General features: G+C 42.7%; 1 protein-coding gene across 2 annotated transcripts in view; it reads left to right on the top strand.

Moving 5' to 3' along the window:
- PLCD1 (phospholipase C delta 1) overlaps positions 1-26,480 on the top strand; it is a 79,384-nt gene that overhangs the window by 10,088 nt on the left and 42,816 nt on the right. Inside the window, exon 1 of one of the 2 annotated variants that reach the window (XM_075271489.1) lies at positions 25,310-25,488. The exons of the other annotated variant lie outside the window; for it this stretch is intronic. Within the exon in view, the coding sequence (XP_075127590.1) occupies positions 25,389-25,488 (100 nt within the window). The 5' untranslated portion in view covers positions 25,310-25,388. Of the gene's footprint in view, positions 1-25,309; positions 25,489-26,480 lie in introns of those variants that run through there. 2 annotated transcript variants of the gene reach the window in all.

Genomic DNA, 26,480 nt, shown 5'->3' with positions numbered 1-26,480 from the left:
ATGGAAATATGTATGAAGAATAGTGATAGTGATACATTTAATGATTTAATAAAGTACAATGAGATTATGCAAGTGTAGCCTCCTGTTTTCTGTAAACAGTGGATATGGCACCTACAATTATAACTCGAATTCTGTATGTGAAGCGGTTTTTACACTTCCTTTATGTTCTACCTTCAGCATACACTCATGTGTAGGGCCCCATTCACCAGTGTCTTTTGTGAGCATATTTATTTTGTCTTTGCATAGAATAACATTAGAGGGGTACTGTAAAAAATGTATATGTTGTTGTTTTTTTTTTTTCTTGTGGGTTCCTATGAGCCTTTGGTCTGAGGCTTCAACTGGATGTGTGTGCCAAGACATTCTTCCACTGCATACATTTGGTATTCATTCCCAGCATGGCCCTGTTCTCATTCCAAGTCCCCAGCATACCTCCCTTCTTTATATCCCTCCTCTCTCTGCTAATCTTACCCAATCATTGGCACAACGCCCTTGTTCAGAATTCACATGAGTTTTTCAATGCAGCATGGGCTATGACTTCTTTTTTTCTTACAGTTTCCCGCCCCTTTAATATGAGTGTACTCATACAGTGACACTCAAGAGGGGAAACACAGAACACATACATTCACATTAAAGGGGTTTTCTGTGATTAAAATATTAATAACCTATCCTGAGACCCGGGACCTACACGGACCAGCTGAACAAAGCGGCAGCTGTGCTCACAGACCAGTGACGTCATACTCATCTGTCACTTGGCCTGCTTGTAGCTCTTTCCTTTTTAGTTGAATAGGGCTGAGATGCAATACTGAGCACAAACACCATACAAGGTAAAGTGCTATCACTGAGGAGGCCACAACACTGGTCGCAACGCTGTAGCCTTGTCAATCATCTGATTGATACGGGTACCAGGTGTTGGACGCCCACAATCTCATATTGATGGTCTATCCTAAGGATGTGACATCAATATCTCAGTCCCAGAAAACTCCTTTAGGCCGGGGCCCCACGGGCCAGAAAAGCTGCGATTTTCCCGCGGTGAAAACTCGTGAGGTACTGGTAGTGATTTCTAAGATCAATGAAAGCCTAAATATATGAAGCAATCACAGGCAATGAATCAGTGTCAGGGCCTGGTTTATATACCTGCCTCAGTCCTGGATTGGATACTGAGCCGGCACTCTGATAATAGTCTCTGTGTCTCAAAGTTCTGACTGAGCAGACCTTGCCAAAGTTTGGTCTGGATAACACCACAAAGTCAGTTCCACATCTTGTCTTGCATCTGCCTTTCACTATATTATATGGGAGACAGAGACTGAAAGAATAAGCATCCTGATCTTGCCATGGACTTACGATTGATTCAGCCGCAGAACTCACAGCACGAGACACTCTATTGGAAAGGCTCATTGATATGAGGCTATTCCATGAGTAAAAGCCAAGTCCCCGAAGGGGGAGATGGAAATCCACCTTAAATTCCTCCCCACTTTCAGCCTGTGAACAGGCCCGAAAACGATGGTCATTCACAATGCTGTACATCATCTATACCAGCACTGCTGCAATGAAGGAACAATTGCTAATGGGTAGAGAACCTGGAACATACTGTATATATTGTGATTCCTAACAATGCTCTACAAATATCTGTTATACATTGAGAAAACCCACATGAGCCATATTACTCATGGCATCATTTATCCCGCCCTCGCACATGACATTGACAACACCAATCCAATTTTAGCAAAATACTGCATAGTCATATCCTTTTTAAGTACATTGCTTTCCAAAACTGAGTGACAGTTCTCAAATATATGGAAGTAGACTTCATGGTGTATGACTGAGACTATGAATCACAATATAACGGATATATTGCTCCTTACTAGAAACAGCTCCAAATGGCCCATCACCCAAGGAGTCCAATAACTCCATAAGGGATAACTAGGACACAGCTACCTATAGGTGGTAAGATTCATCCAAATAGTTTCCAGATAATATTGTATTTCCTTTACTGCTAGCAAAATCAATTTCACTTGGACTCACAATTTGGTAGAAGTTGTGTGATGGCCATTCTGCGGTGATAAACTGCAGCAAAGAAATGAACCATTGTTAAAGGGATTGTTTCAACCCAGTCTTTTTGCGCTCATCTGCTCGCCGTATCCCCAGGCCCTCAGCAAACAGATGATTTTGACCATTTCACTCATAAGCTGAATGACTAGTGATGTAATTCTTTCCTTTATGACCCAATAGAGCATATGGACAGGGGTTGCCTTGATGAGAGAGCCCTCTTAGTCTGCTGTATGTATTATCTGTGGGCAGCTTTATAGGGGTTCTCATCACCCTATACTTTATGTTATATGGATGTACAGCAGTGCTGTAGGGTGCAGAGGCAGCAGAACAAACCCACCTCCCACAATGTGAAGGTGTAATAAACCTTGTCATCATGGTACAGTATATAGACTATGTATATACAGTGTCATATGCTGTATGGCAGAATATGAAGCTGTTCTTTTGTAGACTTCATGTACTCTGAATTATGCCCCTTCTTTGTATTTTGCACATTTGCGAATGTAATAAAATATGCAGTGTCAGCATTTCTCTTATTTAGTTTTTGGTAAGTTTCCATTTGTCTTCGTTTATTTAATGTATTTACGTACTTGCATCTGCCATTGCAGTCTTTCTAACCTGATGTGACCTGTTCATTTCTGCTTCAGTCAACACATGTATAGTGACCTGTAGCAAAGCAGGAAATGACCGCTGGTGATAATGTACAGGAATACCAGAACACTCTCATCAATGCTGAGTGCAGAGAACCCAACAGAACGTCTACACCACAATATATTACATAACAAGGCACGTTCATAACCATGGAGATTTCCACCTAATTCAATTTTGATTTTGTTTAGTGCTTTGTCGTGTGATTCTAATATAATCATGAGAAGAAAGTGTCCTGGGATTATACACAGTGGAGCAAGTTTATTAAACCCAGCACTCATGAATACTGCCTCCAAAAAGTCACAAAATAGGGTTTTTCTTAAATGGATGCAAACCAGATTTATCAAATGCAACTTTTTAAAAAGTGGCATAATTTGTTGCAATCTTACTTTAGTAGGGGTCTGTATAGAGAGTGGAATACCATCTGAGTGCAAGTGTTAGGGCTAGTTCACACAGGATTCGGATTCCGCGTGTACACATCTATCGCGGCTGCCGCGACGGGATGCTAGTGCAGTGCAGCGTCATTCCGTGATGGATTAGGCCCAAATGAATGGGCCAGAGCCTCGCGCCGCGGATGCCGCGGCTGATTCAGTCGCAGAATCCGCGGCAAGATAGCTTGCTTCTTTTTTCCGCTACTAGCTAGCGGAAAAAAGAAGTGAGCGGCTTCCATTGAAGTCAATGGGAGCAGTGGATTTTGAGGCGGATTCCGCCTCAAAATTAATTGCCAACTTGCCCCGTGTGAACTAGCCCTTAGACATGGAAGAATCCAGTATCAATAATGCACAAAGCTTGTAAAAACCTAAATGATAAGTAAAGCATGGGGACACAATATATCTCTGACCTCTGCGTCACACTGCACCAGGAAAGCTCCATGTGGATATGTTAAAGGTATCCACAGGGCACCATTCAACCAACGGAGTGTTCTTTTAGCCTCTGTTGGCCTAGTATATATATCTTTATTTTAACTTTGTTGGAAAGTACAGCAGACTAAAAAAAATTATGCCATGCATTATACTTTTTTTTTTTTTTACATTAGCAGTCAGTGGGCGAATTGTCACTATATGCTCACTATAGGAGATCCCACATCTACTTTAATATGGCACCAGAATCGCAGTTCTAGGTGATATGAAATTATCCAGAATCCGATCTGTTTTGCAAATACTGTTAAATGTAGTGTTTTTGCAACGTAGGGCCCCAGCGTATCACATTGAAAGCAATAGGGAAAAAAGCCTCCTATTGATTTCGATGTGTATGCCGACACCCATTCAAGTCAATGGGAGCTAGTTTTTAGGTGCTCATTTTGAACGAGTTTTACGTTCAGAATGAGCGGAGCGTAACTCCGTGTGAAGGCTCCCTTAGACTCTCCTATGAGGATTGTAAAAATAACAGACCTGCACTAGCCTCATAGTAGAAATACTGGCTAGGCCAGTGGTTCACCAGCAAGATAGCAACCTAAGTGTATTTGTTTGGGCACATACAATTTCAGTATTGTTAGCAGGGCATTCTTATTGATGCGATGGAATGTGCAGCCGATAACCTGTGATTTTTGTGCCAACATTAAAGATGTGATCAAAAACAAACAATTGCCAAGTATTGATGGCACAATCTTCTAGGAAAAGTAATATAGAAAGATTTTCATACATGCATTTCAGGTGTAATCCCCCAGGTTTACTATAGGGGAACACTGTAGCACACTGTGATACACTGCTGTATACCATCCATTATCTATGTGAATAGATCTATTGAGGAAATGCTATTTCCACTATTTCCCTACAGTTTTGGCCTCACATTAACCCAGAGTAATTGTGAGATGATGTGGGTTTAGTAGACACAAACAGTACAATGTGTGGGTGGTTTTATGGCAGTCAGTAATGTCTTAACTGCGGAGTGGGAGTCTGCACTATAATTCGCTATAATTATATTATATAATGGTCCTTTTTGGTAGATTGCAAAGGGTGCTTCCTTTTTTTACCCTCTTTGTTTACATGGAGACTGTAGATTTTAGTAAAATTCCATTAGGTTTAGATGTTATGTGAAAAATGTTAGGGAATGTGCTGAAAACACACGAGAAGTGGCATAAAAAAGATCTTTTGTCAGGCTAAATCAGCTGTAGATCACATCGAATAAACAGGAAATATTTGTGAGAAATGGTTTTACATTATTGGTATTTAATCCACATCAGACAAGCAGAGAACAAGCATGGATTTGGGGGGGTTGATGAACAAAAGTCTGTATTTTTCCTAATCCTGGTCTCAGCTACAGTCAAGGTCAGGTTGTGCCTGTCTACTACTATACCCCTGCAGCCTGTGAGCACCAATGATGGTAATAAATTCAATTAAAGTGAATGGGGCTATTTACATACATTTTGACGGTCCGTTATATGATATTCTTGTCCGTATTCACAGACTCCTCCATGCACTCGAATGTATGGTGGATCTGTGTAAACAGGTGTCCTTTGGGTACAAGATGAGCAGAAAAAATTTACATTTTTCACAGCCATTTGGAACTTCGGTCATGTGACTGTAGCCTTAGGCTGGTGGAGAGGGTGTCACTGCAAATAGCTGTATCACAAATTGTATACCACATAGAACTGCAGCCCACACTCTCCACTGTGTCTTCTCCTGTCTCTACTTTATCACACAGAGAGAATCTCAGCTTTAATATGACACCAGAATCGCAGTACTAGGAGGTATATAGCCTGACATACAGCTATATGAAGTGATTTCCTCCTGTTCTGCTTCACCAAAATCCCGGCCTTCAATGAGGCTTGTAGGAATAAAATACCTGCACTAGGCCAGTAGTTTCCAAACATAAGTATAGTTGTTTGGGCACATACAACGGAGCACATTCTTACTTATATGAGGGGATGAGCTGCTGACAACCAATGACTTTTATGCAAACAAATCACTGCTAGGTATTGATAGCACTGCCCCAGCAGTTGTGCAACCATCATTCGATAATGGCAAATCATGGTGAGAAAACCCCTTTAAGAATAACATCCTTTTCATCCCCCCCCCTCTTTTACTCCTCTTCCTTGGTGAATCCACATAACGACATCAAGACTACTATTGTTAATTTGAAACCTCTTTCTTATCATCCATTATTTTCGCTGGTGATTGTATTCTCCTGTCTTTTTCATATATATTTACTTATTTGCACTGTTACTCACAGTTGTATTTTCTGCAAACTTTCAAAGTTGTATAATTTTTAAAAAAATGTTCAATAAAACTTGAACAAAAAAAACCAAACCCTATGTAAATGTATACATTTCCCTTTGTATCTTTAGTAATACTATACTATTGCTTTATAGTAATGGTAAGGGGTTGACCTTTGCAAGTTTCAATGATCACTTATTATGAGACAGGCCTGGCACATGATAATACTATGGTACAACATATAATTAGGATTTTTACAGCAGAGGTGTTAATTGAGCTTCATATACTAGCGTCAGTCTTCTGCTATGAATATATACAGCACATATAAGTATAGACTTATTATTTCTGAGCTGCTCTGCTTCACCCTCTTACTACCTATCTATAACTACCTTCTGCATCTATAATGCAGCAGATTTTTTTTTTCATTTCTATCAGCTTTTCCAGAACAATAACATTTTGATATTCTCATTGATGTAGGTATCTGAGGGTTTGCTTTTTGTGGATGAGTTGTATTTTTCAACAACACCATTTTTTTTGGGGAAAAAAAAGCAATTCTGTAATATTTTTTGTCCAGAAAAGTTAAAATATTGGGGGGAATTTATTAAGATTGGCGTTCTATAGGCCAGTCGTAATGAATTTCCTGACTGGCGTGAGATGAGAGGCTTAATACATTAGGCACACTCCTGTGTGCCAGAATACTGCAGTGCATATCAGCTAGGAACTGGCGTAGATTTCGGGTATAACTCACCCCAGCTTTCTGAAATAAGTTATAGTAAATTTGTTGGGTTGAGACTTCCCCCTTGGCCTGTTTTGCTCTCTCTCATGCTTACTTTCACACAAAAGTGGCAGCCAGGGTGCAGGAAATATGATGTGGTTATCTTTGATGCAAGAAAGGGCCTATACTCTTGTAATATACTAGAAAAAAAACCTGTTATTTTGTTGGTGTGCCATTTATGCAGTATGGCAGCCACATCCTGCTGATGGCGTTGCATGTAGTGCGGTAAAATCTACCATGTATATCATGGACTTCTGACACATAGACCAATAGTCATTAATTTACAGTATATGGCTGCAGCAGATTAAAAAGTGAAAAAATAGCAACGCCTAAAGACAAATGCTGCCAAAGTTATCTTATAGCTCGAATCACATCTGCGTTCGGGTCATTCCGTTCCGCTCTCCGCATGAAAAATGCGTGGAGAAAAGAGCACTTTTTTCATCACATTTTCCATACAGAAACCACACGGACCTCATTATAGTCTATGGGATCCGCGGGTTTCCTAAGGTAACTGCTTTTTTATGCAGACTAGGTTTCCATTTGGGGGGTCCGCTTGAGGAAAACCCATGCGCAGATGTGAACCGGGCCTTAGAATTGTGTTCTGTTGGGCCCACTATAACATTCTGTTTGGTCAGTCAGAACCTGTATACCATTGCTAATGATACTTGTTACATGTTAAGGGTGTGTGCTCAAAATATTTGCCCTTTTAATGCTACCTACAATTTAGTCCTGAAATAAACACAATAGACAGACATGACTAAAGAAAAACTAGAAGGACAAAACAAGGCAAGAATGTCTGGGTGGAAACTACAGTTACGTGCAAATAATGACACATTTTAGCACCTTGTCATTGTCTTCATGTAATTGCAGGTTTTACTTTTGCGAGTCTTCACATGTTATTTATTACATAAACAATTTCCTTAGTCGGTATTTTCCAACAACATTTCGGAGTCTTCTAGCAGATAAAATGACATGGACATCCCGCTATATCGTCTTTATTCTAGATAAAGCAATGCTGGTGTAAACATTATATTATGGAATAGCTATTTTTGCAATATATCTCATCTCTACCAGAGCGGAAACTTACGTAAGATGTAGAATACAAAGTATCTAGAGCTGGAATTTGTAAATCATAATAGATAGTGTACAGAGTGCCTGTGGCTACATAATACGTGGCTCGGTAATGGGTCCATTTATGTAGCATGGTCAGATGCATTGTCTGATATCAGATGAAATACTGCAGTATGTATATGAGGGTGTGGAATCGCCTTCAGGGTGTTGTAAAATAGTTTTATAAGTTTGAGCATGTTTTCCTTGAGCTGGTATTACAAGGGATCGAAAAAGGTTGCAGCAATGTGACATACTGTATTGTTGTAGGCAGGTAATAGCCACGCGGCATCGCTGTACAGTTTCATGCACACGTCCGAGGGTCCATTCTGTTGAAAATAGAGCAGGTCCTATTGTGCTCTGTTTCATCTGAACAGAACAGATCGGAAGCCCCCATAGAGGGAAGTTCATAACAAAATGCACACGGATGTCACTCTGAGTATCACCCGACTGCATTCTGCTGCAAAATGGGCTCCAACTTGGATGCACACTCGGTTGTGTGCATGCGGTCTAAAGATGCATGTAGGGTTGTGTCACAAAAAGGGAGCAGTTGGTTCTCCTTACACCTCATGCACACTTAGGGTGCATTCACACTACGGAACGCCAGCGTGTATCACAGCCGTACACGCCGGCGTTACAGCAGGGCTGCCGGACACTTCCCATTCATTTCTATGGGAGCCGGCATGCGAGCCTCCCCATAGAAATGAATGGGCTGCTTCTTTCACTGCGAGCAGTCCCATTGAAGTGAATGGGAAGTGCCGGCGTATATGGCAAGCTCTGCTCATGCCGAGCCGTACACGCCGGCACTTCCCATTCACTTCAATGGGACTGCTCACAGTGAAAGAAGCAGCCCATTCATTTCTATGGGGAGTGCTCGTATGCCGGCTCCCATAGAAATGAATGGAGCTGCTTTTATACGCCGCTTATTCTGAACGTGATTTACGTTCAGAATAAGCTTCAGGAAACGTAGTGTGAATGCACCCTTACATTATAAGAACGGATATTAAAAACAGATAAGACACTTCATTTTTAATGTCTGTTTTCCTTCCATTTGTAACATATTTTTCATTCATTTCCCAGCCATCTGGCCGTTTTTCACGTCCGTTTGTCATTTTTGTTAACAGTTTGTTAATAAAAAGAGATGAACTTCATTCTTTTTTTTTTTACGGCTGAGTAGCCATCAGAGATGAGCGAACAGTAAAATGTTCGATATTCGTTACGAGTAGCCCCTCAATGTTTGACTACTCGAATCGAATATCGAATCCTATTATAGTCTATGGGGGGGGAAATGCTCGTTTCAGGGGTAGGCAACATTCGATCAAATTACACTTACCAAGTCCACGAGTGAGGGTCAGGCTGGATCCTCCGAGAAGTCTTCTCCTTGCAGCGTCCCCGCGGCATCTTCCGGCTCTTCATTCACTCTGCCAGGCATCGGACCTGGGCAGAGCCGACTGCGCATGCCCCCACTACAAGAAAATGTATACCTATTTGATCAAATACTACTCGCTCATCTCTAGTAGCCATCACTCTGGTACAACTGCTATTTGACAGACATTAAAAACCAACCTATTGACTTTTATTGGGCCCATCAGGCCTTGAAAACGGCCAGAAATAGAACGTCCTATTTTTTTGAAGGTTGTTAATAAAAAAAAAAAAAGACATGTGAATACATCCATAGGCTTTTATTGTTCCAAAACCGGTTGTGTGACATCTGTTAAAAAAAGCGCCATAATACGCTTGTTTTGTCACTGTAGTGTGCATGAGGTCTTCGGCTGAAGCTCCACGTTGCATAAACGCAGCTTTTTTTGTTGCAGATTTAGCTGCAGTGTTTTGAGCCAAAGCCAGGAGTGGATTGAGAAGAAAGTAGAAGTATAACAACTGTCTAAAAAAGTGCAGCAAAATCTGCAACAAAAAAAAGCTGCATTTCTGCAACGTGGGGCCTCAGCATTAAATGGATTCTACCATTAAAAACCTTTTTTATTGTTGACACGACGGAATAGCCTTAAGAAAGGCTATTCTTCTCCTACCTTTAGATGTTTTCTCTGCCCCGTTGTTCTGGTAAAAATCCTGTTTTTCGCCAGTATGCAAATGAGTTCTCTCACAGCACTGGGGGTGGACCCCAGCGCTCAAACAGCATTGCGGGCGTCCCCAATGCTGCGAGATAACTCTCCAGTGATGCCTCTATCTTCTTCAGGAACGGGGTCTTCACGCGTCTTCTAGGCTTCAAACTTCTAGGCTTCGGGCCTAGGGCAAAGCCGACTGCGCATTCCCGCCGACCACAAGAAAATGGCCATTTACACAGTATTGTAAGCGGCCATTCAGAGTAAAAAGAACAAGTCTTCTCACTAAATGATGGTGATGGTGTGAGGGGGGGTCCAGAATGGGAACCAAAGAGCGTGATAGCACAATATCACTAGAAAGACCACTTCTGGTTGTGGTGCACCAAAATAAAAAAAAATAAAAAAAAACTGTTCTGTGTGTTCTCAGACCTGCCTTATCTTCCATTGAAGTAAAAACATGACATCGAAAATGCTTCTGTATACAGCATGTTATAGAGAAGGGGCTGAACGGAGTGATATAGTTTTTTGTTGCAAAATATTCAGTATAATATAAAAATGTGGTTCAGTGTGACACTACATCTTTTAAGGCCAAGGCCCCACATTGTTGAAAAGCAGCATCTTCCTTGCTGCGGAAACTCAGCGAAAAAAAACCTCAGCATTTTACAGTACCAGGAAAGTAAATGGGATTCAGACTAATTCCATCCAGACAGATTTTGTAAAAGCACATGTCAGACTAAAATAAACAAACATACTAGTGAGAACAGAGGTGCCCTCACCTGTGTGTATGCAAAACCGCGATTCTGTACACAGCATGTATGCTGCCGTAACCTCAGAGGGTAAACAGGGAAATTCTGTTCATGTAGTATTGATGCTATCTGTAATACTAAGGCGACCTGCACATTACTGTCACCGGCCATGATTGATTAACACGGGCAGCAAATGAATGTCATCCATGTGCTGCCATGCTTCTGAGGCCCCATTCTTTGGGGCCAGTGAGCACAACCGCAAAACTGTACAGAAATAGGACCTGTCCTGAGTTTTGATCACAGCTCCATACACCAGATTGTGTAAATAGGTGGTTTTGTGTATAGGCCATAGAAATGAACAGGTCAGTGTGCTAGTCATGAAAAACACAGTTAGCACACTGGCAATGCACGTGCTTATCTACATGAGACCTATGTGTTTATTAAGGTCCCTTTAAGACTATGTGCACATGACAAAAATGATACCAATAATTTTGGAGGGAATTCATCATTCCAGTTGGCACATAGGGATATTTAGGTGCAAGTTTTGCATCAAAATCCAGACCAAAAACTCTGTGTGAACTCAGCTTTACTGAGCTGTTACTAGAGAAAGTCCGTACATAGTTGTATAGTGAATATGCAGAGCTGAAGATTTACCAAAGGGAAGGGGGTGTCATATCAAATGGCTGTATCTTTTTTAAACCACTTCTAAAAATATCTCTAGTATCACAAGAAAGTGGAAATTCTCATTGAAGATTAAACCTGAGAGATCGCTAGTTACAAAACACAGTTGTGAATGTGAAGTTAATATGTGCAGTTCATGCTACATACAGTCCTATGAAAAAGTTTGGGCACCCCTATTAATCTTAATCATTTTTAGTTCTAAATATTTTGGTGTTTGCAACAGCCATTTCAGTTTGATATATCTAATAACTGATGGACACAGTAATATTTCAGGATTGAAATGAGGTTTATTGTACTAACAGAAAATGTGCAATATGCATTAAACCAAAATTTGACCGGTGCAAAAATATGGGCACCTCAACAGAAAACTGACATTAATATTTAGTAGATCCTCCTTTTGCAAAGATAACAGCCTCTAGTCGCTTCCTGTAGCTTTTAATCAGTTCCTGGATCCTGGATGAAGGTATTTTGGACCATTTCTTTCTACAAAACAATTCAAGTTCAGTTAAGTTTGATGGTCGCCGAACATGGACAGCCCGCTCTCAAATGATCTGAAAACAAAGATTGTTCAACATAGTTGTTCAGGGGAAGGATACAAAACGTTGTCTCAGAGATTTAACCTGTCAGTTTCCACTGTGAGGAACATAGTAAGGAAATGGAAGACCACAGGGACAGTTCTTGTTAAGCCCAGAAGTGGCAGGCCAAGAAAAATATCAGAAAGTCAGAGAAGAAGAATGGTGAGAACAGTCAAGGCAATCCACAGACCACCTCCAAAGAGCTGCAGCATCATCTTGCTGCAGATGGTGTCACTGTGCATCAGTCAGCAATACAGCGCACTTTGCACAAGGAGAAGCTGTATGGGAGAGTGATGAGAAAGAAGCCGTTTCTGCACGTACGCCACAAATAGAGTTGCCTGAGGTATGCAAAAGCACATTTGGAGAAGCCAATTTCATTTTGGAAACAAAGATTGAGTTGTTTGGTTATAAAAAAAGGCGTTATGCATGGCGTCCAAAAAGAAACAGCATTCCAAGAAAAGCACATGCTACCCACTGTAAAATTTGGTGGAAGTTCCATCATGCTTTGGGGCTGTGTAGCCAATGCCGGCACCGGGAATCTTGTTAAAGTTGAGGGTCGCATGGATTCCACTCAGTATCAGCAGATTCTTGAGAATAATGTTCAAGAATCAGTGACGAAGTTGAAGTTACGCTGGGGATAGATATTTCAGCAAGACAATGATCCAAAACACCGCTCCAAATCCTCAGGCATTCATGCAGAGGAACGATTACAATGTTCTGGAATGGCCATCCCAGTCCCCAGACCTGAATATCATTGAACATCTGTGGGATGATTTGAAGCGGGCTGTCCATGCTCGGCGACCATCTAACTTAACTGAACTTGAATTGTTTGTCCAAAATACCTTTATCCAGGATCCAGGAACTGATTAAAAGCTACAGGAAGCGACTAGAGGCTGTTATCTTTGCAAAAGGAGGATCTACTAAATATTAATGTCACTTTTCTGTTGAGGTGCCCATACTTTTGCACCGGTCAAATTTTGGTTTAATGCATATTGCACATTTTCTGTTAGTACAATAAACCTCATTTCAATCCTGAAATATTACTGTGTCCATCAGTTATTAGATATATCAAACTGAAATGGCTGTTGCAAATACCAAAATATTTAGAACTAAAAATGATTAAGATTAATAGGGGTGCCCAAACTTTTTCATAGGACTGTATAAAATCACATTCCAGACAGTGTTTTTAGCTAGTGATATCTCTAATTCTTTTACAGCCATCACTACAGTCTTGAATCTCAGCATTCTTATGGTACAAGAACTGTGGAAAATGATAAACACTTACTGGTAATTGAATTTTCCAGAACCCATGACAGCACAGAGATAATGGACGATGCTGTCGTGGGTGAAGGGAAAAATAGTCAGTTTAATGAGTCTGAGTCTGAAGTTTGGTTTACTGACTCCACAGACAGTCCAGAAATAATGAGCATGATGTTATCCCAGAACAGAGGTTAAAGGGATTCTACCACTAAATAGCTATTTTTTTCTGCTTTAGATGTCGGAATAACCTTTAGAAAGACTATTTGTCTCTTACCTTTAGACGTGGTCTCCGCGACGGCATTCCTTAGAAATCCCAATTTTTACCGGTTTGCTAATGAGTTCTCTAGCAGCAATGGGGGCAGGCCCCAGCGCTCAAACGGCGATGGGGGCGTCCCCACTGCTGCCCGAGAACTCTCTCCAGCGACGCCTCCATCTTCAGCTGCATCCTCCCCTTCTCTCGTCGTCTTCCTTCTGCGTCAGCTCTGACGCCTGCGCAGTCGGCTCTGCCAGCGAGACACTAGTAGAGCCAACTGCGCATGCCAGCCGGTGGCCATATTTTGTTCAGCGTAGACTTAGAAGAGCGTAATGGCCGCCGGCCGGCATGCGCAGTTGGCTCTATTAGTGAATATGGAGGCATCGCTGGAGAGAGTTCTCTGGCAGCAGTGGAGACGCCCCCATCGCCGTTTGAGTGCTGGGGCCCGCCCCCATTGCTGCGAGATAACTCATTTGCATATCGGTAAAAAACGGTGTTTCTAAGGAACGGTGGCACGGAGACCATGTCTAAAGGTAAGAGACAAATAGCCTTTCTAAAGGCTATTCCAACGTCTAAAGCACAAAAAATACATATTTAGTGGTAGAATCCCTTTAATAAACAGCAATGTCACATCACAGGCATCATAATGCAACACAGGGTAAGTTCACAGGCTGGATTTTGACGTGGAGGCCGCCTAAGAATCCCCTGCAAAAAAAACGGCTAGCCGCGACTGGATGCATCGGCATCCAGTCATGGCATTCCGCTCTGGATTAGGCCCAAATGAATGGGCCTAGTCGGGAGGGAGTGTGTTCGCGCTGCAGACGCTGTGGCGGATTCCACGGCAAGAAAGGGCAGGTCGCTTCTTTTTTCTGCGAGCGGCACAAAACTGCTAGCGGAAAAAAGAAGTGAACGGCTCCCATTGAAGTCAATGGGAGGAGTTTTTTTGAGCTGGATTCTGACACTGATTCCGCGTCAAAATCCGGCTTAAAAAACTCCCATGTGAACTTACCTTAATACAGCACATAAGGAAAATTCACCTTGTGTTATTACAGTACTGAGTTATAGAGAATCTGTTACCAGATCCCAGCATATCAACCCTGACCAAGGAAATTAGCTTGGAGTAACGAAAAGTTAAAAAGTTATCACTTACCTCTTTTGGGCAATGACAATGCCCTCATTGCTTCAGGCAGCTCAATTGCATATTGACAAACGCATATCTGATAAACATTTTTTACGTCCATTTAGAACATCTGTCTAATTGATGCAAAAAACGGACACAAAGGGATGCAAACTGGTGGTCATCTGTTTACATAGACACAAAAACATAGTATACCATACTTTTGTGACCGTACAAAAAAGCAGACAGAAATGGATGTCTTTTTAACCTTTATGTCTACTTAAATGGATGACCATCAGTTTGTATCATTTAGGCCCTGTTTACATCTGCATTCGGGTTTCCGTTCAGGTGGTTACCTTAGGAAACCGGCGGACCTCATAGACTATAATGGGGTACGTGTGAGTTCCACTCGGTTTCTGCACGAAAAATGCGGAGAGTAAAATGCTGCTTGCAGGACTTTTCTCTCTGCATTTTTCCTGTGGAGAGGGGAACGGATTGGCCCAAACACAGATGTGATCCGGGCTTCAAATGGATGTTCTAAGTGTGGTCTGAACAGAGCCATATCTATGTAACAGAGGCACCAATTCACAAGGGGCAAACACCACTTGATTCAGGTGAAGCTAAACTATCTACGGGTCCATTCACACGGCACATACAGCTCCATACTACATTTAATATGGGGGAAATTTATTAGGATGGACATTCTGTATACCAGTCAAAAAGGGAACTTGTCAGGGTGCAGCATGTCTAACCCCCTGTGTCTACTTAAGATAAATCTGTACATGCCCATTGAAGATTTTCAGAGCTCATCACTTGACTTTTAGGGTCCATTCACACGGAGGAACAGAAAAAGGAACCCATTGAAGTCAATGGGAGGCTTTTTTTTCAGCGCTGAAATTCCACACCAAATTCCTCACCATTTTCCTCTACCATGTTCACCCTTCTGCTAACGTACAGGCTTCAGTGGCAATTTCATCTCCAACTATATGAGCAGCTTGCAGTGTGGCCAGCGCAGTCAGTCAGGATAATACAGCACAGGAATTTACGAAAAGAAGTGAAATGTAGGACGCTTTCAAAACCGATAGTGGCATATTTTATTCATCCAAGGGGGCCTCATTTTTGGGAGGCATCATAGAACAGTCATTGCTCTGTCTCAGGGCCGCCATCAGGAATTTTGGGGCACCATACAGCCTAAGTGTCTGGGCCCCCCCCATTTTAAAACTACTTTATTTTGCGACATACCAATTATGTATTACATTTCCCTTTATTTAGCAGCATTACAAGGCTTAATCAGATTCTATTTGCAGGTAAAATCTGCTACGTGTGACAGCGCCTATAGAGAGCCAACACCATCTATAAGAGCCCTCCTAATAAATCCTCAGGGCTTTTTCACATTGCGTTTTTGGCCTCCCTTGTCGGGATACGTTGGTAACCAGTCAGAATCAGCTGTCAACTTATCCCTGCACAAAGAACTGGCCATTAAAAAAAAAGGGGGGCCTGCAGTTCTCTGTGCAGGGATAAGTGGGTAGCTGATTGTGACTGGTTACCAACATATCCCGGCAAGGGAGGCCAAAAACGCAATGTGAACACTCCTTTAAAGTGAAAGTCCCACCCTCAAACAGGCTGCTATGCTAGTAGCATAGCCTACATCATTATTAATACAAAGCACACATACCTTTGGAGGTATTGTATGCTTTGTAGTTCTCCAGCTAAAAACTTATATATTATATATTATTGCCCCAGTTCCCTCTCCGCAGTGCCGCACACCCGATGCCCCAACAATCCCCCCCTCCCCCGTCCACCTTCTAACATCTTTCCATTGCCCCCTGTACCCATACCTCCCAACCTTTGAAGAACCAAAAGAGGGATAAAATGTGCGGCGCGCCGCGGCAAATTTAGCCTCACCCAACTTTTATGTTGATCCCGCCCATTCTCATTAATTTTTCATGTGCCCGCACACAGTATAATCCTCCTACAGTCACCCATAAATTATATGTCCCCCCTCTATCTCTCCCCCAGCTTCATATACACCCTTCATCTGCCCCCAGTTTCATGTCTCCCCCTCCATTTCTGCCCCCAGTTTTATGTCCCCTCCATCTCTGTCTCCAGTTTCATGTCCCCACATCTCTGCCCCCAGATTCATGTCCCCTCCATCTCTGCCCCCAGATTCATGGTCTCCACATCTCTGCCTCCAGATTCATGTCCCTGCATCTCTGCCCCCAGATTCATGTCCTCTCTATATCTGCCCCCAGATTCATGTCCTCTCCATCTCTGCCCCCAGATTCATGTCCTCTCCATCTCTGCCCCCAGATTCATGTCCCCTCCATCTCTGCCCCCAGATTCATGTCCCCTCATCTCTGCCCCCAGATTCATGTCCCTCCATCTCTGCCCCCAGTGTCATGCCGTCCTCTCCTTCATCTGCCCCCAGTGTCACGTTCCACCTCAGTGTACTGTACACATTACACTTACCTTCTCCTCGTTCACTCGCCGCGGCTGCTCTCTGCGCGCCTCTCTCTCACACAGTTGTAGACGTGATGTGACGTCATCACATCGCGTCTACACAGTGACTAGTGTACACGCAGCAGCAAAGCAAGGAGCTGAACTGTGTCAGCTCCTTGCCGTAGCCCGCGTATGTGTTCAACTCAGATCTGCATCCTCTGGACGCAGATCTGGGTTGAAATCGGACATACAATGACTGCTGTGGGTGCCAGGGGGCCGGCACACGCTGGCGGGCCAAAACCGGGCCCCCTCCATTTTTCAATTTGGCCGGGCCCCTGACGCCAGTAGCAGTAATACTGGCCTATCGGCAGCCCTGCTCTTTCTACAGATTTGAGATTGTCTATGAGATTTGTTCATATTAAAATTAATTCATTGCAGTGTAAATGTCATTCACAATCTCAACACTAGATGTCGCTATTTGAGTATCATGTTACTTATGTAACCAGCAATTCCTGGTTTCTTTTATTTGGCAAATATACAGGGATATTTTTTGCAATGTAGATCCTATTCAGGCTTACATTCAGTGCTTTGTGGTGAGTCAAAACTAGTGCTTGCTGCAATTTTTTTGGTCCATGCAGAAAATCAGACATGTGAATTGGCCCAATAACTATAAAGGAGCATATTTATTGTTTAGTTTACGTCAGATATTTGGCGTAAAAACTCTTTTACACCACAGACTTTTACATGCCAGTTGGGAAAATAATTGTTGACTTTTTTTTTTACACACCCCACACCACTATGAAAGCCAAACTGGAGGGGGCTCTAAATTTAAAGGGGTTGTCCCAACACAAGGATCCTATCTATACTGCTTGTTAATGTGGATTTAAGACTTTTCCTAAATACACTACTTCAGCAAAACTGCTTTGTTTGTCCACTATCTTACTTTATTCAATTCATTTATTCAATTCATTGTTGGCACAGCCCTGACTTATCTGCTCAAAAGTCAAGTGATGTATCTGCTTCTCTCAGGGGGGAGGGAGGAGGGGCTAAGTGCACGAGAGCGAGCCTGTGTATCTAGCTATTCCTGTGTCTACACCACGTGACCTAGGTCCTGCTCTCAGATAGGGGAGAGGAGCTGCTTTCATTTCTGAACTTGTCTTCTGTTCTCCCAGTTATCAGGCTAGCTAATTCAATTGTGTTCATTATGGCAGAGACAGGCAGTCTCTGTATGTAACAGAATGGAGTTGCTCCTGCCTGTACTTCATAGTTCAATATTGTGCATATAGTGTTGTTTGAGGACCTTTGATGACATCACAGGCCCTTCAGCCGCCCCATAGGATCACGCTATGTGGTGGGCGGAGCTACACACTGTATTTGGGGCGGAGCTAAACCGCCTTTTGCATGTGAAACCCCGCCCACCAAATGACGCAAGAAACCAGGAAGAAAGAAGATTTTACAGCAGTGAAGACTGGTGAGTATGCGAGGTGGGAATACCCCTTTAAGATCATTTATGCCAGCCTAGGCACACAGCCTGGCATTTAAGAAGAGGCGTGCTCCTCCTCATAAATAAGGCATTTATTTCGCCAGTTTCAAAGTTCTGAAGACTGGCATTCAACACGCCAGTCTTCATAAATATGATCCATTATGTCAGTGTTCAGTGCACATGTGGACAATGCCCAAGTGAATGGAGCCTGAAACAGGCACTGCCATTTCAACAAATGAATACCGTAGTATATGTGACTTCAAGAAACTTTGTAATATATCATATCAGAGGAAATAGCTTCTTTCTGCCGCTGTCAGGCCTTTTCCCTGCCCTCCTCCTCTGCTAAAGGGAGTTTCACTTTGAAAATCCCTGGAGACATGATTGCAGGTCACATGTCCCAGATCACTATAGAAGTCTATGGAGAGGAAAGAGCAGGCAAAGAGGGAGATAAGAGAAGAGAGAGAGATTTTAGTCTGATCCTGGAGCTTTCCATCACAGCCAAAGCACTTGACTCACATCAGTACTTCTTTTATATGTCCTGCACGGTCCTAGGACTGTGAATGAGAGAAAGACAGTCATATAAAGCAGATTCTCCTCTACTCACTGTGTGGCAGCTACAGTACAGTAGTCTCCACCCACCAGCTCAGAGATGCAAAATATACATCATAAAATAACCAGAAAGTGTTGCCCTCACATATACACACATAGCAGCTTATTCTGAGAAGTTAAAGGGGTTGTGCAGGATTTGGAGCAACCCATAGTGTGACCAGGGTGTAAATTACAGGTATGCTTTAAAGGGATAGCCCCATCTGGACAGTTAATTTTCCCTCACCTCATTAGAGTATAGTGGTGTCACAGATGTATTACATAGTCGCTTCTTTATTTAGATGGCTGTCATGCTATACTATGGCCACTGCAATAGAGGTGAGCCTCTTAATAAATCGCATGCACCCCGTGCTCTAGAATGGAAGTCTACACCAGTAAGGAACTTGTGTAAAATTCCTGTATAAGTGACTCCAGAAATCTGTCACAAGTTATAATAAAAATCTTGGGCCAAGATTTTTACAAGTGTGTTTTGACATCACTAGCTTGTGAAGCGGATGCGGTACAAGTGGTGCTGCTGCATCAAATAGCTGATCGATGGGTGTGCTGGGTGTTGGCCATGCACTGATCTGATGATGACAACAATGACCTTTCCTAAGAATAGGTCATCAACATTTTAGTTTCTGAAAATACCCTTTACCTACTTTAAAGGAGTTGTCTAGGATAAATGACTATTTTAATAATAAGGTACCTATGTCCCCCCTCTCTCCAACTTTCTAAATTACATCTATTAACAATTTTGCTTTGTTACACTGTAATATATGTAGCTCATATATGGAACATAATACTGTGCAGGGGCCACTGTGGAGCGTTATACTGTGTGAGGCAACTGTGGAGCATATTATACTGTGCAGGGGGCCACTGTGGAGCATATTATACTGTGCAGGGGCCATTGTGGAGCATATTATACTGTGTGGGGGCTACTGTGGAGTATATTATACTGTGTGGGGGCCACTGTGGAGCATATTATACTGTGCAGGGGGCCACTGTGGAGCATATTATACTGTGCAGGGGGCCACTGTGGAGCATATTATACTGTGCAGGGGCCATTGTGGAGCATATTATACTGTGCAGGGGCCACTGTGGAGCATATTATACTGTGTGTGGGGCCACTGTGGAGCATATTATACTGTGAAAGGGCCACTGTGGAGCATATTGTACTGTGTGGGGGCCACTGTGGAGCATATTATACTGTGTGGGGGCCACTGTGGAGCATATTATACTGTGTGGGGGGCCACTGTGGAGCATATTATACTGTGTGGGGGGCCACTGTGGAGCATATTATACTGTGCAGGGGGCCACTGTGGAGCATATTATACTGTGAAAGGGCCACTGTGGAGCATATTATACTGTGTGGGGGCCACTGTGGAGCATATTATACTGTGTGGGGGCCACTGTGGAGCATATTATACTGTGTGGGGCCACTGTGGAGCATATTATACTATTTGGGGGCCACTGTGGAGTATATTATACTGTTTGGGGGCCACTGTGGAGCATATTATACTGTGTGGGGTCACTGTGGAGCATATTATACTGTGTGGGGGCTACTGTGGAGAATATTATACTGTTTTGGGGCCACTGTGGAGCATATTATACTGTGCAGGGGCCACTGTGGAAAATATTATAGTATGCGGGGCCAATGTGGAGCATTGTACTGGGGGGGGGGGCTTAAAATTACTGCTGGCTGGCCTGTGATAATGATATACTTAAGTGATTACAATATTAAAGTTGAAGGAAAACGTTATTGAGTAAGAACTACGAGTCTAAACATGGCTGCTGAGGGTGTATTGGGCAGGCTAGCTAGGGAAACTGGGAGGGGGAGTGAGTGAGAAAGAGAGGTGGAGTGGGTCAGCTCTAAGTGCAGCCTAAGGAATCATGGGAGTTCAAGAAAAGGCACAGAATTGGAAGTTGCCGATGTAATGAAATGCAGAGGATGCCACGAGCTCCCAGAAATCACTCAAAGCACTGCTAAAAGTTATTTGGGTGCACATACCGTATTAACCTATTAATGGCACTAATTTCTTTGAAAATTCATTTTTGGCCCGGAAAATCCTTTAAGTCACAAAAACTATCCCCATTCAGTGATATCTTCTCTGATCAGAGTCCTCCACTTCTCCTTTCCTTGTCTATCTGGGCTTTTCTGGTGTATTTCCCAACCACAACACACAAGCTTGCCAATAGTCCTATCCGCTGTCACTGTCCCTTACAAAGTCATGCCTCTTTTGTGCCACAGCTTTTCTCCCTGGCTGTATATTGACTAGCTGCTAGTTCTGGCATTAATTGGCTTGGTTTTTTATTTCTCCTTGTATGTCATAAAGATTTACACAGATTGCCAGCCATCAAAGGGGTTGCTAAAGAAGTTCAATGTACAATTGGCCTTAGGCTCCATTCAGAATACATTTTTTTTAATATCCAGTTAGCAGGTCCATTTAAAGGGAACCTGTCAGGGCAATTTGGGAGACTAAACCACCTACAAGTCTATTTAGTATTGCCCTGTTTTAAATCCATCCATGCCTGCATTTAAAAAAAAAATAAACCTCAAGTTGTTGTCCAGGCAAAAATAAAAAAATATATACTCACCTGTCCCCGTTACTCCGGTGTCTCCTACTTCACCCACCTGCTCCAGCAGGTCCCTTCCGGTGTTGTGTTGAAGCCGTTGATTGGCCTCAGGCCCGGTTCACATCTGCGTTCAGTATTACATTCCGGGAGTTTACTTGGGGACCCCCGAACGGAATAACGGACACGTTAAAAAGCGTTTACCTAAGAAACCAAACGGACCCCATAGACTATAATGGGGTCTGTGTGTTTCCCACACAGAGAAAAGTGGTATTTGCAACGCCAGAAGAAACCAGTCGGAGCAGGTGAAGTGAGAAGAAGGAAAAGACACCGGAACAAGGGGAAAATTTTCCCTGGACAACCCCTTTAATACTTACCTAGAATTGAGTCATCAATATTTTAGTTTCTGAAAATCCCCTTTATCTACTTTAAAGGGGTTGTACAGGGTAAATGGATATTTTACTACTAGAGATGATTCCGATGAGTCTCATTTACTCATCTCCGGTGCTCCCGGCGCCTGCGCAGTTCTTCAGTAGAGCCAAGGATGTACAAGGATGATTATGAATTCTTCCTTCTTCTGTTCCTTAGCTGCTATGGACTCCTAGTTTATCTTCTCTTCTCAGCATATGTGTGTCTATGTCTGTAATATATTGCTATGTATTTTTTGAAGGAAAAACATAGTATTCCTTACTTTTCTGTCTATCAGAAAAAAGCCCATGCTCATTGACATCAATGAATGGGGCTGGGGAGGCATGGGTGGCACCAAGCTGTCATTCAAGTGCTGTTCAATCACAGCCCAGCGACACGCACACAGCTGGATGCATGTCACCTTATGTCGCTGATTTATGACTTGTCATTTTATTGCTATTTTAAGTATTTTGTCACATTATTAGTAGTCAAAATATTTGGCAGGGGTGTGACTCCAATTCAGGTCTTTCTGCTAGCACTACTCACCCAATATGATGGGATTACTATACTAAGTCATTTACATGTCAAATCACACGTCTTACTACATACAAACAGGACAGACACCTGACTATGAGCAATTGTAAGGTGAGCCGCCCCAAACTTGTAAGGGATAAGCTGCCATTTGTGATAAATCGCTCTCAACTTGTTTCACTGGTAAAAGCCAAGGCGCCAAAAACACCACAACAGCAATTCACCAGATAGGGGATAACTGCTAGACTGCTGGGCATTGGACTGCCGGGACCACCAAGATCACAAGAAGTATGGATGCAGAGGTGGTTAATAATGTGGATGGAGGAGGATAACTTGTAATTACCAGACTATCCCTTTAAGTCTAAGCACTGTGGGAATAACCATGGCGGAAACGCATTACAATTTTTTCCGCAGTGTTTTTCTCAGAAAGTCCGCAGAGTAAAACTACTTCAATGACACCTATACCAAAAAAGCCAGTGTTTCCGTAGGTATAAGTGACATGCTGCGATTTACAAAAACGCAACGGTTTTTGAAGTAGCCGCATTTCTGCTGTTGATATTTTTCTGCAATGTGTGGATGGGATTAGCCAGAACCCTATCAGTTTTGTAGGTAGTATAAAACAGTGGTTTTAGGTGCGGCATGTCCACTACCTGGAGCCCTGTGTTGCGGAAATGCAGTCCCAGTAAGATTTTGAAAAATGCGTGTTAATTTTCTCTGCAGAATCGCGAGTGTTAGCCCTGTATATTTAATAGGGGAAAAAATACTGCATAAAAAAACCTATTCTGCTTTCTAGCTGCATTTCACTACATAGGGTGTGGGCTTCAGGGATTTTGTCACTAAAGACACTTATCCCCTTGCACAGGATAGGGGTAAGGGTCAGATCGCTGTCCAACGTATATGGATTCAGTGTTAGTGACGGTAATGTCTGGAAGCCCCATATGAGTATATAGCTATATGTAGCCTGTGTATATATCTATATGTAGCCTGTGTATATATCTATATGCAGCCTGTGTATATATCTATATGCAGCCTGTGTATATATCTATATGCAGCCTGTGTATATATCTATATGCAGCCTGTGTATATATCTATATGTAGCCTGTGTATATATCTATATGCAGCCTGTGTATATATCTATATGTAGCCTATGTATATATCTATATGTAGCCTATGTATATATCTATATGTAGCCTGTGTATATATCTATATGCAGCCTATGTATATATCTATATGCAGCCTGTGTATATATCTATATGCAGCCTGTGTATATATCTATATGTAGCCTGTGTATATATCTATATGTAGCCTGTGTATATATCTATATGTAGCCTATGTATATATCTATATGTAGCCTGTGTATATATCTATATGCAGCCTATGTATATATCTATATGTAGCCTGTGTATATATCTATATGCAGCCTGTGTATATATCTATATGTAGCCTGTGTATATATCTATATGTAGCCTATGTATATATCTATATGTAGCCTGTGTATATATCTATATGTAGCCTGTGTATATATCTATATGTAGCCTGTGTATATATCTATATGTAGCCTGTGTATATATCTATATGCAGCCTATGTATATATCTATATGTAGCCTGTGTATATATCTATATGCAGCCTGTGTATATATCTATATGTAGCCTGTGTATATATCTATATGTAGCCTATGTATATATCTATATGTAGCCTGTGTATATATCTATATGTAGCCTGTGTATATATCTATATGTAGCCTGTGTATATATCTATATGTAGCCTATGTATATATCTATATGTAGCCTGTGTATATATCTATATGTAGCCTGTGTATATATCTATATGTAGCCTGTGTATATATCTATATGCAGCCTGTGTATATATCTATATGTAGCCTATGTATATATCTATATGCAGCCTATGTATATATCTATATGTAGCCTATGTATATATCTATATGCAGCCTATGTATATATCTATATGCAGCCTATGTATATATCTATATGCAGCCTATGTATATATCTATATGTAGCCTGTGTATATATCTATATGCAGCCTGTGTATATATCTATATGTAGCCTGTGTATATATCTATATGTAGCCTATGTATATATCTATATGTAGCCTGTGTATATATCTATATGTAGCCTATGTATATATCTATATGTAGCCTATGTATATATCTATATGTAGCCTGTGTATATATCTATGCAGCCTGTGTATATATCTATATGCAGCCTGTGTATATATCTATATGCAGCCTATGTATATATCTATATGCAGCCTATGTATATATCTATATGCAGCCTGTGTATATATCTATATGTAGCCTGTGTATATATCTATATGTAGCCTGTGTATATATCTATATGTAGCCTGTGTATATATCTATATGTAGCCTGTGTATATATCTATATGTAGCCTATGTATATATCTATATGTAGCCTGTGTATATATCTATATGTAGCCTATGTATATATCTATATGTAGCCTGTGTATATATCTATATGTAGCCTGTGTATATATCTATATGTAGCCTGTGTATATATCTATATGTAGCCTATGTATATAGTCCATATACTGCTGTGACTTGACGTGTTGCTATGGGTAACCACCGCCCGCTCTTGTACCTAGGGATGTGCCCAGTTGTATTCAGTGGCACCTGAGGTGCCTGTGCCCTCTGTGTAGTGCCCTTCCATGTACCCCGTGCTTCCCCTTATCCCACCAGTCACCCGTCCCCGGTGTCCACACAACTCGCACCGATTTTTTCCTGTTTCCTCTACTTTCTGACGTTTCCTCCCCGTCCCCTCCTCCCGTTCTCCACCCCCCTCCCGCCTCCTCCTTTATGGACTCTCCCGTCTTCCCTCAGGCTTCTAGTAGTAATCAGAGAACCGGGTGACAGCAGCGCTGAGGGGGGTGTCCGGGCAGCGGCCACGGAGCTCATGTTGTGGGGGACAACATGCAGTGCATCGGCAGAAGACCCTCCCGGACCAAGTCCCAGGAGCAGATCCTTGAGGAGACGAGCCGGAGAGTGACCCTGATGAACATCAGCCGGCTGGGTAGGAGACGTGCGCCCGGGACTAGTGTGTGACTACTACTTAGTGGCCATTTGCCTCTCTATTATAGAAGTGTCCCCAGCACTAAAGTTTCCTAGAAGTTTCTGTTGTGTTCACACTTGGTCTCCAACCTGTGACTCTCCAGATGTTCTGAGACTACAACTCCCAGCATGCTTTGCCAGAGTAAACTTAGAGGATATGCTGGGGCTTGTAGTTCCACAGCTCCTAGAGCAGTCCGGTACTGTGACTGTGGCCACAAGTAGTGGCCTCTATACAGCTGCCCCAAGTAGTGCGCCACCATAGGACTGTTCCAGGTAGTGCAGCTGCCTCAGGTAGGGTGCCTCCATACCGCTGCAATAGGTAGAGCGCCTCCAGGTAGTGCACCATAATAACCTACCCCAGGTAGTGCACCATAATAGGGATACCCCAGGTAGTGCAGCTCCTCACGGCTGCCCCAGGTAGTGCACCATAATAGGGATACCCCAGGTAGTGCGCCTCCGCACGGCTGCCCCAGGTAGTGCACCATAATAGGGCTACCCCAGGTAGTGCAGCTCCTCACGGCTGCCCCAGGTAGTGCACCATAATAGGGATACCCCAGGTAGTGCGCCTCCGTACGGCTGCCCCAGGTAGTGCACCATAATAGGGATGCCCCAGGTAGTACACCATAATAGGGATGCCCCAGGTAGTGCACCATAATAGGGATACCCCAGGTAGTGCGCCTCCGTACGGCTGCCCCAGGTTGTGCACCATAATAGGGCTACCCCAGGTAGTGCACCTCCGTACGGCTGCCCCAGGTTGTGCACCATAATAGGGATGCCCCAGGTAGTACACCATAATAGGGATGTCCCAGGTATTGCGCCTCTGCACGGCTGCCCCAGGCATTGCGCCTCCGTATGGCTGCCCCAGGTAGTGCGCCTCTCTACAGCTGCTGCAAGTTGTGCTCCTCCGCACGGCTGCCCCAGGTAGTACACAATAATAGGGATACCCCAGGTAGT

The sequence above is a fragment of the Leptodactylus fuscus genome, chromosome 4, assembly GCF_031893055.1.
Source record: "Leptodactylus fuscus isolate aLepFus1 chromosome 4, aLepFus1.hap2, whole genome shotgun sequence".
In the NCBI taxonomy this organism is placed as follows: Eukaryota; Metazoa; Chordata; class Amphibia; order Anura; family Leptodactylidae; genus Leptodactylus; species Leptodactylus fuscus.
Note: the sequence above shows the minus strand (reverse complement) of the source record. Positions and strands in the feature narration are given on the sequence as shown.